The sequence below is a fragment of the Antechinus flavipes genome, chromosome X, assembly GCF_016432865.1.
Source record: "Antechinus flavipes isolate AdamAnt ecotype Samford, QLD, Australia chromosome X, AdamAnt_v2, whole genome shotgun sequence".
NCBI lineage: Eukaryota > Metazoa > Chordata > Mammalia > Dasyuromorphia > Dasyuridae > Antechinus > Antechinus flavipes.
In genome coordinates this window covers 65,112,126-65,128,641 of record NC_067404.1, presented here as the reverse complement: position 1 = coordinate 65,128,641, position 16,516 = coordinate 65,112,126, and the positions used below count along the sequence as shown (strand labels likewise).

The following is a 16,516-nucleotide window of genomic DNA, read 5'->3' as shown; positions in this document are numbered from 1 at the left end:
TGATACAAAATTACAGAGTTTATATCATTTGATCATAACTGCTACTGAAAATTATAACCCTGAGGACAGCCTTTCCTAATAGAAAGAGAACTGGGTTTGAGGGAAAAGACTTGCTTTCCGATTTTAGCTCTGCCAATTCAAAGATGTGTCACTTCTGAGACTCAGTTTCTTCATCTGTATAATCAAAGCCTTGGACGGAGTGATGTCCCAAGTCCCTTTCATCCCCACAATCTTTTGGCCCTTTGATTCCTCCCACAGCTCCCTGCTGTTATGCTGACCCTAGCACATTGGCAGTCTCTTTTAGTTAGTCCTCTTATTATTTAAAGTATTGTGAGACACAGCAGTACAGCGGCTACCTTGCAACTGGAATTTGTGTTTACAAGTAAACTTGGCTTCCTTGGACATTTACATGAATATTATAATCCCCCATGCTTCAAACACATTTATGCTATCAGGAAAGCACTGTCTACCATTTAAAAAAGAGAGTTGTCAAGTTATGAATCAATCTCTAGAGGCAGTATGGCATAGTTCACTGAGCTTTGGACTCATGTTCCTTGGAAAACACTGTTAGGGAGATAGGCACAGAGGGTTAATGGCTCTTTGAAATCTTCTGGTAGAATAGGAAACCTCACAGTTGAGGCCATCCCATTTATCCCATCAGAATTGCAGGCAAAACTGTTTAATAATGAATTTTTCCTGATTCAGCATATTATTTGATATTGTAGCTAAAGGAAAACCATAGTGATTAAGTCTCTTATTTTCATTCCCATACTGTAACATTAAGCCCTTTTTCATAGTATTAGACTGTTCTAATTACTTCAAAACTAACAAACCCAACTAGGGCTGATCCCAGCATCATTTCCATAGCTGAATATACCCTTATGGCTCAGGTTAGTCATAGGCTTGGCAAAGAAGTTGCTTCAGTTGAATTAGAGGGGTAGAGCAAATGTCCAGTTAAGCCTCTTGCTTCCAACAAAGAAGTTACTCAGTGTTGCACAAAGGATCTCTACACTTCTTTTTTTTCATTTTCTTTAGTAGGAGCATCAAAGAATTATGGAAAGAACATTGGTCTTAGAAGTTAGAAATCTAATCTTGATCCTGCAGGTCACTTGCACTGTGATAATGGTCAGGTACATTTACTTTTCTGAGTCTCACTTAATTTGCCTGTAAAATGGGGAAGGTGAGTTGGACCAGATAATTTTGACCAGTTTTCCTTTTTCTTGACTATGAGCTTGACAGACATCAATAACACAAACTTTTACTTCAGAAAAAAGACTTCATAGGAAACCATGTATCCATTATGTACCGCTTGGTTTTTATCTAGTCAACGATATAGTAGAAACAGTACTAATCTGCTTATCTGTGTCTCCTTCTGAACTCCCTTCTATTTTCTTGTGTGGATTTCATTGTTGCTCATTTCTTTGCTTAATAAGCAAGTAATTTTCCAGCACATTTTAAGTGCCCAGCATAATGGGTTACGCCTTCCCATAATCATGACAATCATAACAAGGTAATGTTATATCCTTCAAGATTTACAAAATGCTTTCCCAACTGTATTTCATCTGTAAGCCTATTCAAGTAATTCATCTTCAGTGGTAGGATTTCAAATGGAATGATCCAGTAAGAGGGAGGGACACTGGGGAAGAAGGTTCTTCCCTTTCTCCCTTGAATTACATAACACAGGCAGCTCACTACTCTATCTCATGCTTAAGGCCCATCCTATTAATGGGAAAGAAGTTGTCAGAAAGCAGTGAAGGCTAAGAATAGCCAATATAGTTTGGTTTGTAAAATGAAGAGCTGGTGTTCTCAGTCACTTAGAATATAGAATGAGGTAGAAAGCAGCTAAAACTTAACCTTGGAACCCATCCAAGGTATCTATTTAAAAAATAAGAGCATTTGATGGATGCCTCAATTGGCTTCCCTTAGGAAATATGGGTTGGAGGATGTTTTGTACACTTTGGTGTTTCTTTGCTGCCATGAAGCCATGAATACAATGACAGGGGCTGGGATGTGATGCTCCTTCCCCTTGTTATCTCTCAGTTTGATGGAATATGGAAGCATCCCAAAGTGTGGGTTCTGTCTCTTTACTACATAGAAGAAGAGGACAGAATAGACAAAAAGATTTTGGGCAAAAAGTACAGCTAGGAAACATTTGGCTGCAAATTATTTTCTCTACCTTTACACACACACACACACACACACACACACACATATACAGAGAGAGAGAGAGAAAGAGGGAGAGAGAGAGAGAGAACCATAAACTCTACATAACTTTCCCAAGCTGAGGCATGGTTCCCTATGGAATCTTCTACCACGTAGATATGTATATGGAAGTACACCTTCTCCATACTTGTCCTCATCAGCTACCACCTGAGGCAACTGGCTGGCAAGCTCTCTTCACTTGGTTTTGGTGTGCACACATCAGTCTCCTGTGCAAAAATGTCAGACTCTTAAGGGAAGAGGGGTGATAGAAGGTAAGGAAGGTAGAAAGTGGGGTGGGATTAAAAACAAAACAATACTAAGGAGGGATAAGGTGGAAAAAGAGGACAAAAGTATATATGGGGAGAACATCGGATGGAGGGAAACACAGAGCTGGTCATCATAACAGTGAATGTGAATAGTTCATTCTATTCTCCCATAAAACAGAAGTGAATAGCAGAGTGAATTAAAAAACAGAATCCTACAATGTTCTGTTCACAAGAAACACATTTAAAACAGAGAGATACATACAAAGTAAAGGTAAAAGCTGGAGCAGAATTTATTTTGCTTCAGCTGAAGAAAAAAATAAAAGCAGGGGTAGCAAGTCTAATCTCAGATAAAGCAAAAATAAAAATAGATCTCATTAAAAGAAAAGGAAGGAAACTACATCTTGTTAAAGGATACCATAAACAATGAAATAGTAACATACTAAATGTGTATGCACCAAGTGGTAGAGCATCCATATTCTTAGAGAAGATATTGAGCTATTTAAAGGAAGAAACAGACAGCAAAACTATATTAGTGGGGGACCTCAACCTTCCCCTCTCAGAATCAGACAAATCTAACCACAAAATAAATACAAAAGAAACTAGGAAGGTCAATAGAATCCTAGAAAATCTAGATATGATCGCTCTCTGGAGAAAATTGAATAGGGACAGAAAGAAATACACCCTTTTCTTGGCAGTACGTGGCACACCTATACAAAAATTGACCATATATTAGGGCATAAAATCACACAATCAAATGCAGAAAGGTAGAAATAATAAATGCTTCCTTTTAGATCATGACACAATAAAAACTACATCCAATAAAGGACCAGGGAAAGATAGTCTAAAAAACAATGGGAAATTAAGCAAAAATGTCAGGATTTACATCTGCTCTAAACAAGTGTAGCTCATATAAGCTTGGGAATTAATCTTCCAACTGAGCCCAAAGTAGGAGGCCTAGGTGGGAAAAGGAAAGGATCATTTCCACTGGCAGTGTGGATCCCCAGAACACATGTGCTATTTGTCCTTTCTGTCTAGGAGTAGTTTGAAGTGTGTCTTCCTAATAATATAATTCATAAGCACCACTGCTACTCCTCTGTCCCTCTATGTGCTCTTCCCCATGATTATCAACGGATAGCACATAGACACTCTTAATTACTCTTTAGAAGGAATATTTAGCAAGGAGGTACAATAAGAACAGTTGAGGCAAAACATTCCCTCTCCCCAAGTCTCTTTCCCCACCCTCAGTAGATAAGAGTCCAGGAAAAAAGGGACTCAAGCTTAAGACATATGAGAAATGGGTGACTCACAGTTGACAGAAGTTCTTTTGCTGGCGTCCGGGATATGTTCCTCTTAGGTAGGAGAAGCTAATTCTGGTAACGTTTCTTCTGGGAACCTTGTCGAACCTTGAATTTGTCTTTTCTCATCACATGCAGCCTGTTCTTGGTTTTTTGTGAAGACACTGCCACAATGTCTTCTTTCCCAGGGTTGATCCTAGGGCATCCGTAGGAAAATGGGGAAGTCCAAAATCCTTCAACTCCTTCAAAGTTCACAAGTTCCTTCTCTTATCCGGGGGAGGAGGGAGGAAGTTGAGGAGATTTTGTGCTTCCATGGAAGAAATTGTTTCTTAGGGATTTAGCTGGAACTCTCATTTTTCTCTGATTTCAACCAGCTTAATGATATCATAGAGATTCCAGAGTGTATGACCAATTCCCTCAGCCAAACTAAATAGACTCACTGCCACATCTGTATTCCTCCCAAGTGATCATTAAAGATGTGTCCTCACCTGAGAAATGTATAGCACCTAATTACTTATTTTAGGAAAGATGAGGCTATTTGATTGATTTACTCAATATACTCCCATCCTTACTCAAGATTGATGATTTCTTAGACAGGAAAGAAATACAATGAGAATGTAGAGAATAACTGGTGGCTTTTGGTCAACTACTCAATCTGGTTATTTGGGAAGTATTGTGTTCTCTGATGGTTTGACAAATAATGTGGTTTGGTTTTTTTTTTTTCCAGAACAGAAATAGCTCTAGCAAAATCTGTTAGGTTGATTAGTTCATTGTATGCATAATCAACCCTGAGTGAAATGAATATCTTATTGTAGATATATTAGCTGCCTTTTCAAATTTAAATAGTCCATTCAGTTTACCCTATTGTAACAGTGGGATGGTCTTCAATTTTCTAGAGACCCAGAAATAGAAATATAAAATGATGTTGCCCTGGAGAGGAGGTCAGGGTGCAAGGGATATTCTGGATTTCCAAATGTGAGAGTGATAAGTTCTGTTCTTTCCCCTTTTGAAGTAATTCTTCCCTCTTTTCCCAAATTCTTTTCTGAGTACAGGTGTCTGCCAAAGTCCATCAGAGAACAGTGATCCTGCCTCTGAGAGTTCCCCACAGAGTTTTTAAAGGCCGGTGAGTGCCATGACTTTTGCTGAAGGGTGCCACAGTTAATCACAATACAAATAACAGGTGCAGAGCAAGGATGTACTGCTTTAACCAAGATTCCTTGGGGTCTGTCAAGGCTTTCTAGCTAAAATGACACATGGACCAAGCTCCCTATGTATGGGACAAGAGGAGTTATTCTCTAAATTCTTCATAGAACTCCCCCACCTCCCAACGTTTGCTGATGAGGACACTTTGTGGCTTATTTTCTTTGTGGGAATAAGAACACTGTCTTCTTTGGGGCAATAATATTACATGTATTTTTCACCGTGTATAATAAAGGCGCATCACTCGCCCCTAGATATGAATATTGCCCCACAAAATTCCATACCGAGTAAAGGCCTATGCCGGGATTGAGAGAAACAAGTGGCACGTGACTTTGGGCTAAGGACGTCTGACTTTATAGTTCAGCTCCCTGGTCCAGTATCCTATGTACTACAGCTATTACCTCAAGGAGATTCCTAAGTAGGGTACTTCCTTTAGCTCTATCACTTTTCACAATCCCCTTCTAAACAGTTAGCCCCAAATGCTCCCCTATAGCTCATTACTTAATCAGTCAACAGATTAATTAGTCAAGAAGCCAGGGTAGATTTCTGAATTAGCTGGTTGACCTTGGTGATTAATCAATGAATTATAGGAAAAGACTCAGATCTAATTGCATATGGAAGAGAATATTTGGCAGAGTTGAGATCTACCTCCTTGGTTAATTCCCAGGGGGTAGTGAACAACAGCTCTGACCCCCTCTGTTTGCTTGGGACGCCAAACCTTATAGAATTCCTTTTTCACTCTTGGAGAGGCCTCAGAGTAGAAGAACTGCAGTACTCTTCCTGGCCCAGCCTTAGGAGAGCAAGGGCTCTTGGGAGAAGTGGGAATCATGGTTTATGTTTAACATGGTAATACTGGTCCAGCTAATGACAAATTAGAGATGACCCATCTAAGTAGCAATTTCCTTGAGCTTTTTACAGCCCTCTAACCCAAGTAGATTGGGGCCTCCCGCCCAGGCCCCATCAATACTGTTCCCTACTCCATGGTCCCTGTTTAGCTGTGGGCCAGGGAAGGCCTTCTGCAGTATAAATAATCTACACATACAATGAAGAGGTGATTGGAGTTATTTTAGGCTGACATTTTCTCATAACATGAATATTCTGGCATCTACTGTTCATGCGCGTGCACATACACACAATAACAAATGTCTATGGCCTGTTATGGTTTACAAATGTAGCATGCATGATAAATTCAGAATTTTTTTTATCAGTTTTACAATTGTGAGAAATAGGATGTTATTGGAATATTTGTCTCAATACTTGGAATATCATAGATCAGTTTGGAAAAGGGACACCACTTAGAGGGGAGTGATTTGGCAGTGGTGATTCAGTAAGTCAGAGAGAGGCAACTGAACCAGAAGTCTGAGATCAAGACAACTGGAATAGGAGAGAGTCAGTGTCCCTGATGCCTAACAGTTATGTACGTACACCGCAGATGTGAAGAATCAGCACGTGGCTGTTTTTAAACACAAAAGATCCACACATGTTAAGCACACCAGGGCAGAAAGAAGTTTTATTTGAGATTTTTTTTTCGATACCACCATGCTCATACCTACAGATTGAACTTTAATGTGATTCTGCCTTTATTTTTTCCTTTAAGTGGGTTTCTGTGATATTCTCCAAATATAGCACAAATGATTATTTGTGCGCCATTCTCTACCTCTGTCTCTGCAGTCTAATACTTTATGATACATGAGATTGTCTTATCTAAGGGAGCGTGAGGAAGTGCGGCATAGTGAATAGAGTGTTGAGCATGGTGTTACAGAGGCCCGGGTTTAAATCCTGCCTCAGATACTTATCAGCTGTATGACCTTGCACCAGTCAGTTAACTTCTCTCCCCTACTCTTTCTTCCTCTGTAAAGTGAAAGGAGTGGATTAAATGACCTCTAATGTTTCTTCTATCTGGAACTCTGTGATCTTACAAGGTCCTCAATTTACTTCTCCCAGTTGGCTCAGAAGCCCTTGAGCTAGATTATTGCTACAGTTTCCTGTATGTATTTCACTTTTCAAAGACAACATTGTTGTGGCACAGTTAACAACATATCGCTCTGCAGACGGAGTTCTTATCCATCTTTTGTGGTATGGACCCCTCCTGCATACTGGTAAAGACAACAGAGGCCTTCTAGGGGCAGCTAGGATCTGGAGTCAGAAAAAAAACTGGTCATCAGATTGGTCTCAGACAGCAGCTGTGCGAAGCTGGGCAAGTCACGGCACCTCTGCCTGCCTCCGCTTCCTCAACTGTAAAATGGGGGCCATAACAGCCCCTCTCTCACAGGATTGTTGTGTGCATCAAATGAGATTCTATTTGTGAAGCACTTAGCACAGTGCTAGGCACACAGTAGGCACTTAATAAATACATCTTCCCTTCTCAGAATAGTGCTTTTAAATGCATAAAATGCACATGAATACGAAGGAAACCATCAAATGGAAAGACAGAAACACATGTGTGCTATTTCATTTTCAGAACATGAACCACCTTGCAAAGAATCAGCAAACACATTTAAAAGGACTCTGTGCACACAGGGACACTTGGCCCAATATCCGGCATCTTATCCCACCACCAAAGCAAGTGCTGACAGATCATTTCAAGAATCTTCATAGAATTTTGTCAGGAGGTGATGGTACCTAAAGCTTAATTTCCCATGCACTCGAGACAGATGTATACACTTATTTGAAAAGAAACATCTCCTCAACTTGAGGATTCAGCAGGAGGGTTTAAAAATGGTTTTGGGCAACATCGTTGGGAAATAGCCACCACCATCCTATCGGTTTGCCATCTTCCTTCATCACACAAAACCGCACAGGTCCTCGATCTCATACTTGTCCGTATCTGGAGGATAGGGACTGGATCTGGGATTTCAAGGAGAGAGGAAGCTCCCAGATAAAGAAATTCTGGCCGTCTGTGTAGGTCAGCACCTCCTCTGAAACTTCTACGGTCACAGTTGCCAAAAGCACTGAGAGGTCAAGTTCCTTGCCCAGGCTCACACAGCTAGCATGGGGCTCACTGGAACTTGAACCGGGGTTTTCCTAGCTCAAAGGCCAGCTCTGGATAACTTTGTTCTGGGCTCAGATATTTTGAACATCTATCTATCTATATGTAAATACTTCAGCCCCAGATCACAATGGTCCCGCAGAAGTCTTTATTTGGCATGTTTTTCAAGGAAGCCTTTCCTTTAGCATTTCCCCCTCAGCCCGGAGTTGCTTTTTCCTGGAGCCCTGTCTTTCTGTGACTCGGGGAGTCCGTTGCACGCGTAGAGGCCACGAACCCGCTTCAGTTTGTTGGGGAAGCTGGAGGGACGGGACGGGAGCCTTTACCTCCCAGAGCCCAGACTGCCCTTTGCCTCTCGGTTTCTAAAGTGACGCTCTAGACCCCCCACAGGTAGGCTCACAGCCGGAACGGGACTTCTACCAGCGTGCCGCCGGAGCCGTTACATAATTCGAAAACACCCAGGAAAAGCCTGTCTTTGTCCGGAGCGCTTTCCCACTTCTGTCGCCCAGATCTTTAGCCTGCCCTCAAGATGCTAGAGGAAACAAACGAGCACACGCACTGCTCCCCTTGCGAGAGAAAAAGAAGGCGGCTGGCCTCCGGCTTCCCAGGTGCGGCGGCGGCCGGGCTCCCTTTTGCTCCGGCTTCCCAGGTGCGGCGGCCGGGCTCCCTTTTGCTCCGGCTTCCCAGGTGCGGCGGCCGGGCTCCCTTTTGCTCCGGCTTCCCAGGTGCGGCGGCCGGGCTCCCTTTTGCTCCGGCTTCCCAGGTGCGGCGGCCGGGCTCCCTTTTGCTCCGGCTTCCCAGAGAGAGGCCGGCCTCTCTCTTGCTCGCACACTGACAGTCTCTGGGAGTACGTGGAAGGAGCGAGCTCGGGCGGAGACGGGCAGCCGTCTCCTCAAGCCGAGCGGCCCCATCGGCCTCCCCCACCCCCCTACGCCTGGCACTCGGCCCTCAAGTTCCCGCAGAGCCGGCCTGCCCCGCTGGAAGGAGCATCTCCATGTCTGCTCCGGCCGGGAGGCCCAGCCGCCCGCCTTCCCCCCCACACCCCCTCCACTTCGCAGCCGAGCCACCTGGAGAGGGAGCGGGCGCTGAGAAGCCACGCACAAGTTCCCTTGGCAGGTGGGAGGCGCGCATCCTCACTAAGAGGCTGGAGGAAAAGGAGCCCAGAAAGAGTTTGCGAGGAGAGCCGTCCTCAAAGTTGCTGCGACTCGCAAAGTCAGAACATCTGTCCCAGGCGGCCCAACGGACACCTAAGGGGAACGCCGAAGGTCTGTCTGCCCAGAACCCCCGGGCGAGTCTTCAGAGTGAAATCTCGACCACATTAACTGGAGACTGGGGGGGGGGCAATCCCAAGTGACCCAAAGAATTTTGCACTCGGCTGAAGGAGGAAGGCTTCTCAAGTTGGGGCTCCACTTTTCCTGGGGGATAGGGCGATCCCGTCGGGCTCCGCGCTCATTCACGTCTCTATTAACACCCCCCCTCCCCGGGCCGAGGCAGGGAGTGAGGCGACCCAGCTCGGGCTTCCCGCCCCCTCCCCCCCCCCCCACTCCGGGCCACGGTTGGGGACTAAGGCCACCTAGCTCGGGCTCCCTCTCCGCCTGCAGCCCGGGCCAAGGGTGGGGAGCAAAGCAGGGAGCGAGGCCCCCCGGCTTGGGTTTCCCCCACCCACCCACCCACCTCAGGGCCGAAGCAGAGGACTAAGGCCACTTAGCTCCGGCTTTGGGGGGGAGGGCGCGTCGCCGCCGCCGCTAACTCCTACCTTTGGGCAGCGTCCTGGGGGTTCTCTTCCGTGATCATCTGCAGATCCGGGGGGCTTTCCTGTGCCCCTTGCGTGAGCAGCTTCTCCTCCGGGCTTGCTTTGGGAATGTCCTCATTGGCTCGGAAGTGTTCGATCAAGCTGTGCTGCTGCCACGTCTGAGCGGCTCTGTGCTGGGCAGGGGTCGGTCCCGGCACCGGGGCCAGGATGTTGTGGTGGCCGGGACTGTTGCCGCTGCTCTTCTTGAGCCCGTTGCCCCTGTCCCGCGAGTGGCTCTTGAGCCGGCTCTGCGCCGCGCTCCCCCGGTGCTCGTAGCCTTCCTGCTGCGGGCAGCCTCCGGGCCCCGGGGCGCCGGGCGAAGGGTGGCTGAACCAGCGCCAGCGGAGCCGCAGGATCTGCTTCACGTCGAACTCCTTCTTGCCCGACACTGACATCTTTGCGGGGGGGGTGGGGGGGCGGAGAGGGAGGGAGGGGGGGAGACCAAAGCCGGCTCTCCCTCCCGGAGAGGAAATGGAGTCTTTGTTACGTTTCTTTTCTCTGCCTCTTCGGAACAGGCTACGAAAGCCCAAGTGCCGGGAGCAAGCGCCTTCCTTTCCCTCCTTCCCTCCCTCCCTCTTGCTCTGCCTCCCACCTCCCGCTCCCCCCAGCTCTGCCTCTGGGGCTCGGCAGCATCCACTCGGAGCTGAGGCCGGGCTGCCGCTGCCGCTGCCGCCGCCGCTAAGCGTGTAGGTGGGAACCCATACAGACAGGATGATGAGGTCAGACCTTAAACAAGTAAATCGGCTTAGCACGGGAAAGCAGCCGCCAGCGCGCACTCCCTCCCGCTGCTGCTTTGGCACACTCGCGGCCCCTCCGGGTCGGCCCACCTTGCGACCTGCCCCTCCTAGGGGAGATTGGGGGCAGTCCGTGGGACCCGATGGCTGCACCGGCGCCCCTTCCCCCCACAGCCTGCGCCCCACTGAGGGCAGGGCTCCTACCTGCAAGATTTATGAATGAAAAGAGAATCTTATATAATTGTCTTCACCAAGCCTCTAGAACATGGACCCAGCTTCCCCCTCCACAGAATTTTCAAGGTTTTTCACCTCACCTCCTTCTGCCCATGCGAACTAATCTTTAAGGGCCTCCTGGAGAGAGGAAGGGTGTCGGGAGAGAGGGGGAAAAGTATTGGAACTTCAGGCTGCGAGAAAGGAGTTCGCCTAGGGGAGGAAGGGGGGGGGGAAGCTTGAGGGATCCTGTGAAGGTAGGGACACTGCTAACTTCTGAAGGCTTTCCTCAGTGACCTGAGCTCGGAGACAAACTCGGGCTGGCCCGCTTTCGTGGCCGAGTGAAAATCTTCCAGTGGTCGCAGGCAAGCTGAAAGGCCCTGGCTCTTGTGGTTATTTTTGGTCCCTTACCGGAGGATTCAACGTGACCCGCCATCCGAGGGACCACAAGGGACAGCGGGAGAGGAGGAGACTGAGGCTCAGAGAGAGCTACCTGGGGAGTAAGTGGCAGAACGTTCGGAGTTTACCCCAAAGTGCTTTTTATCTGGAGGGTCTCCACTTGTGATTTCACAGGGCTGGGGCAGTCCCGCTGTGGAAACTACCTCCCTCAATCAAGAGGGACAGTTTTTCTGCGCCTTTTGATCTCAGGTGCGTGGGGCCATGCTAGGTTCTTGACAGAGGGACAGCTAACACCTTGAGTAACATGGTCAGGTTGGACCCAAAAGATCACGACGTGGCATGGGACAAAATCTGGGGAGGTGACCTAGATGAGAAGTTAAAATCTCCCTCTTGAGTTGGAGAAGTTGCTTTCACAAGAATAAGATGTTGCAAGCATGGTTAGGCAAGTTTGTCTGGGAAAAGGACTAAGGGTTTTAGTAGGCTGCAGTCTCGTATGTCCGAACAACCGGGAAAAGCTGATTTGCTCGTGGTTTGCCTTTAGAAAGGCCAAGGCGCCCGAGGAGGTGGCTCCTGCTGCGCTCCCGCTGGTTGCGTCCAGTCCGCAATACTCGGGCCGCTTGCGGCCTTGGCATGTTAGGGATAAAGTGTGTCAAGAGGAACAGAAACAGAACGGCGAGCGCCGTATGCGGGCCTGTTTAGCCTGGTGAAGAGAAGACAGGGGCAAACCATAACAGTCTTCACGTGGTTGCCTGGCTGTCACGTGGCAGTGGGATTAGACTCTCCATTTGGCCCTAAAAGGCAGAAGGGAGAGCTAAGGGTCTACATTGAGCCTGGAAGTCCAGGGAAACCTTGGGAACAATAGAGCCATCCTGTGGGAGAATGGATTGCCCCAGGACGGGTGGGTTCCCTCTCCCTGGAGGTCTTGAAGCAGAGCCTGCATTGCTGGGAGCCCCGGACACCTCTTTGACTTCTTTTCTTCTGGCAAAGTTTACATTTAGGTAGCTGTCGACTTCTCTTCCGACTTTGAAATTGAATGGCTTGTCCTACAGCCTGATCCTGGAGCCAGCCCTTGGCCCTACCCTCGGGCTCACTCAACTTCTGCTGGCCGTAACTGAATACAAGGTACTTTGAGATCTGAACTCAGTTAATTGATGTGTCGAAGGCTAACATTTCTATTACAGATTTACATTAGTGGTAGGTTTGCCAAGGTCCTTCTGAAGTTTATTCTGACAACTTGAGCTTGTTTATTGTTGAGACTGGGAAGGGTGCAGCCTGAACCCTTTGTTCTGATCTACCCCACACGTATCAGCGAGCAGCTGGAACTTAGTCCGGGACTGACAGCCCCCAAATCTGGAGCTGCCACTCTCTTTGTCGCTTCCTTAAAGACAGAAGCTCCGTTTTCCACTTACTCTGAAAGCCCTCCAAGCTGGCATTCAGGCTGTGGTCCTGGTCAATTGGTCTAAGTCATTCGAGCTCTATGAACCTCGAAGAACAGTGCTAAGAGCCTGGAGGACCCAGATATGACACTGCCTCCGCTTATGTGTCTCTGGGGAAGAGTTTGGGGGTGAATTTAAATCTGAGCATGAAGGAAACCTGAACGATGGAAAGGGACTGAGAAGCCCTATGACTTCATCACAATGGGTATTTTCTTTCAAAAAGAGTGCACCTTGGTTTTGAATCATGGAAGTGGAATAAAACTCCTCCAAATAAACAGTTAGCACAAGCTTATTATGTGCAAGGAACTGGGGGATGTGGAGACAAAAATAAAATGTCAACGATAAAATGTCTAACTGAGAAATGTCAACAATTGTGTTACTTGGACACGTGTTGGGGGGGCTTTAGGTGAGGGGATACGGGCCACAAGAGAGATGGCCATTCTTGGCCCTCAGGGAACTGAAAATCTCTAGTGGGGGGAGGGGCTAAAATGAAAATAATGGTAGCAGTGTCTATGCTTTCCAGTCCCCGTGTTCACAACCATCAGGGCATTCTCATCTTCTCATTATCCCTTGCCCCACATATACAGGCTTCTCCTGGTCCCATCAACTGCTAATACCTCCCTCTCAAATCAACCAACCAATCAAGTATTTCTTAAGTGTTTTCTTATCTGCCAGGCACATAGCAATGGAAAAACAAAGGAAAGCAAAAGCAGTCTCTGCCCTCGAGAAACTTACATTCTAATGGGGGCCGCAAGGTGGAAACAAATAGGCTCCTACAAGTTATCTACTGAGTAGATAGAAAGTAGCCTTGGAGAGGGAGGATGAAGTCACTGAGAAAGCCATGAAAGTCCTGCAGAAGCTGATAGCGAAGCTGAGGCACGAAGGAAGCCATGGATTCAAAAAAGAGCTAGGACAGTAGCCCAGGTACAGACGTGGTGGCTGGAGCATCCTCTGGGATGGACTGACTGAGAGCAGGCAATCGAGCTGGATCGTGGAGGGAAAGAGAGCAAAGTATAAGACCTGAAAGATAGGTCAGAAGGGGCCGCCTTGTCGAAAGTTTTAAATGTGAGACAAACAGATTTTTTTTTATTTGATCTGGGAAGCAATGGGGAGTCACCACAGCTTATTGAATAAGAGGCATTTTTTATATCCCACCTGCATATACATCTATTTTGTCTCTACCTAAAGAATACAAATTCCTTGTGGGAAGGAACTGTTTTCTTTTCCTCTTGATGTCTCCAGGACTTGACACAGTGCCTGGCACATAGTAGGTGTTTAAGAAAAGCTCACTCATCGATTGATAAGGCCATGCTACCTCTCTCTGTATTACCTTACAATTTCTAATCGCATAAGTGCATGGCATCAATTGCATTACTAGAGTCAGTTTAATAAACACCTATTTATTAAGCAACCCCTATGTGTAATAGAAGGTGAGGGGAATACAAAGGTAAAAAAGACACAGGTTCTTCTCTCAAAGAATTTACAGGATTACAGAATCTTACATTTGAAAGGGACCTCAGAGGCCATCCTGTCCAAACAGGACCTGAATTGTAATCTCTTCTTTTACACAGCTGACGGGTGCTCGGTCTACTTTGGCTTGAAGTCGTCTATTCCCAGGGGAACCCACTGCTTCTCAAGATAACCGGGACACCTTCCGAGAGTTGCGATTGCTCAGAAGTGTACCCTTGTTACTGCACTTTAGAGCCAAACAGAACAAGTTGAAACCCACATTCACATAAAAAACTCCTCAAATACTTGAATGTATTTGAAAACTGCTTAATGAATTTGACTCTCCTGCAGCATTCACCAATTCACCATTCCCCCCTTCTTGGATCTTTTGGATTCTTCTATCTCGCTCATTAGCAATCCTTCCTAAGTTTGTATCATTGGCACATTTGACTAAAAAAAACCCCATCTATGCCTTTATCTGAGTCAATGGACAAATATAACTCATGGCATAACACATGGCTCATAGCCAAACATAGATCCCTCGGTCACTTCACTAGAAATGTCTTTTGAAGTCAACATCTAACCAGTAATGACTCCATGTTGGACATGATCCAAGCAGGACCCTGATCCATCTACCTGTACTATTATGTATCACACACTTCTCCAACTTGTCCGTAAGAGCAGCAATCCGTAGATCAACAAGCATTTATGAAGTGCTTTTCATGTGCCTGATCACTGAGTTGAGAGCTAGAAGCTTAGCATGAAGGACTGCGTGGTATACTTTGACTTCAGTTCCTAGCAAAATCTAGAATGTGTTATTAAATCGCTGGCAAGTGACCATCTAGAAAAGGAAGCAGTAACCAAAACAGCTAGGGTGGCTATGTCAGAAATGGCTTGTGCCAAAGAACTAGAAGCTGAGGGAATGTTCATTAATTGAGGAATGAGAATAGAAGTATATGACTTTTTCCTGTACTATTCTGCTAGAAAAAAAATGAGATTAGTCTGGCATGACCTATTATTATTTCAAGGAAAACAATATCCATATCTTTTGTTTCGACTTCATCATCATTTCCCAAGATGTCCTTTCCCATTCCCTCGCTCAGAGGACCACACTATATCACAAAGAATTAAAAAAAGAAAGTGACTCAGCATAACTAACCAATACATCAACTTCGGTCCAACCTTATTTTCAATGTTCCACAGTCATAATTCCCTTCATTGGAAAAAAAGGTCATTGTATTCTCATCGTTCATGTTTTTTTCTTCAGGGACAAACATGGTTATTAGAATTCCATACCAATCAATTGAGTTTCTTTTTGCTATTTACATTTACATTATTGTCATTGTGTAGAATTGTCTAGTTCTGCTTAATTCACTTTGCATCAGTTCATCTAAGTCTTTCTATGCTTCTTGGCCTTCTTCATAGTCATCATTCCTTTCAAAACAGCAAAATTCCCTTACATTCATATACTGCTATTCCTTTTCCTCAATTACTGGGCATCCCTCTTGCTTCTAGTACTTTGGCATGAGCTATTCTCGTTAAAGCCATGCTTCCTTTTCTAGATGGTTGCTTACCAGCCATTTAAGAACATGTTCTGGATATTGCCAGGGACCGAAGTCCAGTTCATTAGCCAATAATTTGCCACTTTTGTGCGCTTCTCTTTTTTGAAAGTTGACATATTTACCTTTTTTTAGTTCCAGAAATTCTTTTCCCATGGTCTTTTAAAGATCACTAGTGGGGAACTGAGTGTGGACCACAACATAGCATTTTCACTCTTTCTGTTGCTGTTTGCTTGCATTTTTTTCTTTTTCTCTTGATCTGATTTTTCCTGTGCAGCCAGATTAAGAATTTCTAGATATCTCCCAACGTCTACTTTTTTTATGACTTCCTATTGCTTCTCGAATATGTATATACTGTATAAATATGTATACATATGTTGGATTTAACATATTTTTGACATATTTAACATGTATTGGATTACCTGTCGTCTAAGGGAGGAGGTGGGGGGGGAGGGGAAGATTTGGAACAGAAGGTTTTGCAAGGGTCAATGTTGAAAAATTACCCATGCAAATGTTTTGTAAATAAAAAGCTTTAATAAAAAAAAAGATCACTAGTGTTGCCTAAGCAAACACAGCTGCTAGTTATTTCAGTACCTTAGGCTGACTAGTGCATCTGGACCTGGTAGCTTGAATTGATCCATGACATCTGTGTATCTCTTATTTTATTCCTCTTTATTTTTGGTTAACTCCTTGTTAGCTATTTTGATTCTATCTTTTGTAGGTCAAAGAAAATTTTCGTTGGCAGAGAACATGGGAGGAAAAGGAGATTTGAGCAACTTACATCCTTCTTTACATCCTTCTGTTATCAGGATTCCATAAATCCAGAGGAATAGTTCTACCCTTTTTTTTATTCTGCTTCTCTTCCCAATATAGTTCAGGGGGAGGGAACCCCACCTTTTTGTTGTCTTTTGCTTTTCCTCACCAGCTTCAGCTCATTCTGAGCTTTAACACTCCTGACACCATTCTTACAATGTGCCACCTTACAATA

At 45.5% G+C, this 16,516-nt stretch overlaps 1 protein-coding gene and 1 long non-coding RNA gene across 2 annotated transcripts in view; one reads left to right on the top strand and one right to left on the bottom strand.

Annotated features, from left to right (window-relative positions):
• KLHL4 (kelch like family member 4) overlaps positions 1 to 10,776 on the bottom strand; it is a 176,105-nt gene extending 165,329 nt beyond the window's left edge. Inside the window, exon 1 of the mRNA XM_051967934.1 lies at positions 9,706 to 10,776. Coding sequence (XP_051823894.1) covers positions 9,706 to 10,136 — 431 coding nt within the window. The 5' untranslated portion in view covers positions 10,137 to 10,776. The remainder of the gene's footprint in view (positions 1 to 9,705) is intronic.
• A 166-nt stretch (positions 10,777 to 10,942) lies between these two features.
• LOC127542388 (uncharacterized) lies at positions 10,943 to 16,164 on the top strand. Its single transcript, XR_007948658.1, has 2 exons — positions 10,943 to 12,206; positions 14,092 to 16,164. It is a non-coding gene; the product is annotated as an uncharacterized LOC127542388 (long non-coding RNA).
• The last annotated feature ends 352 nt before the right edge of the window (positions 16,165 to 16,516 follow it).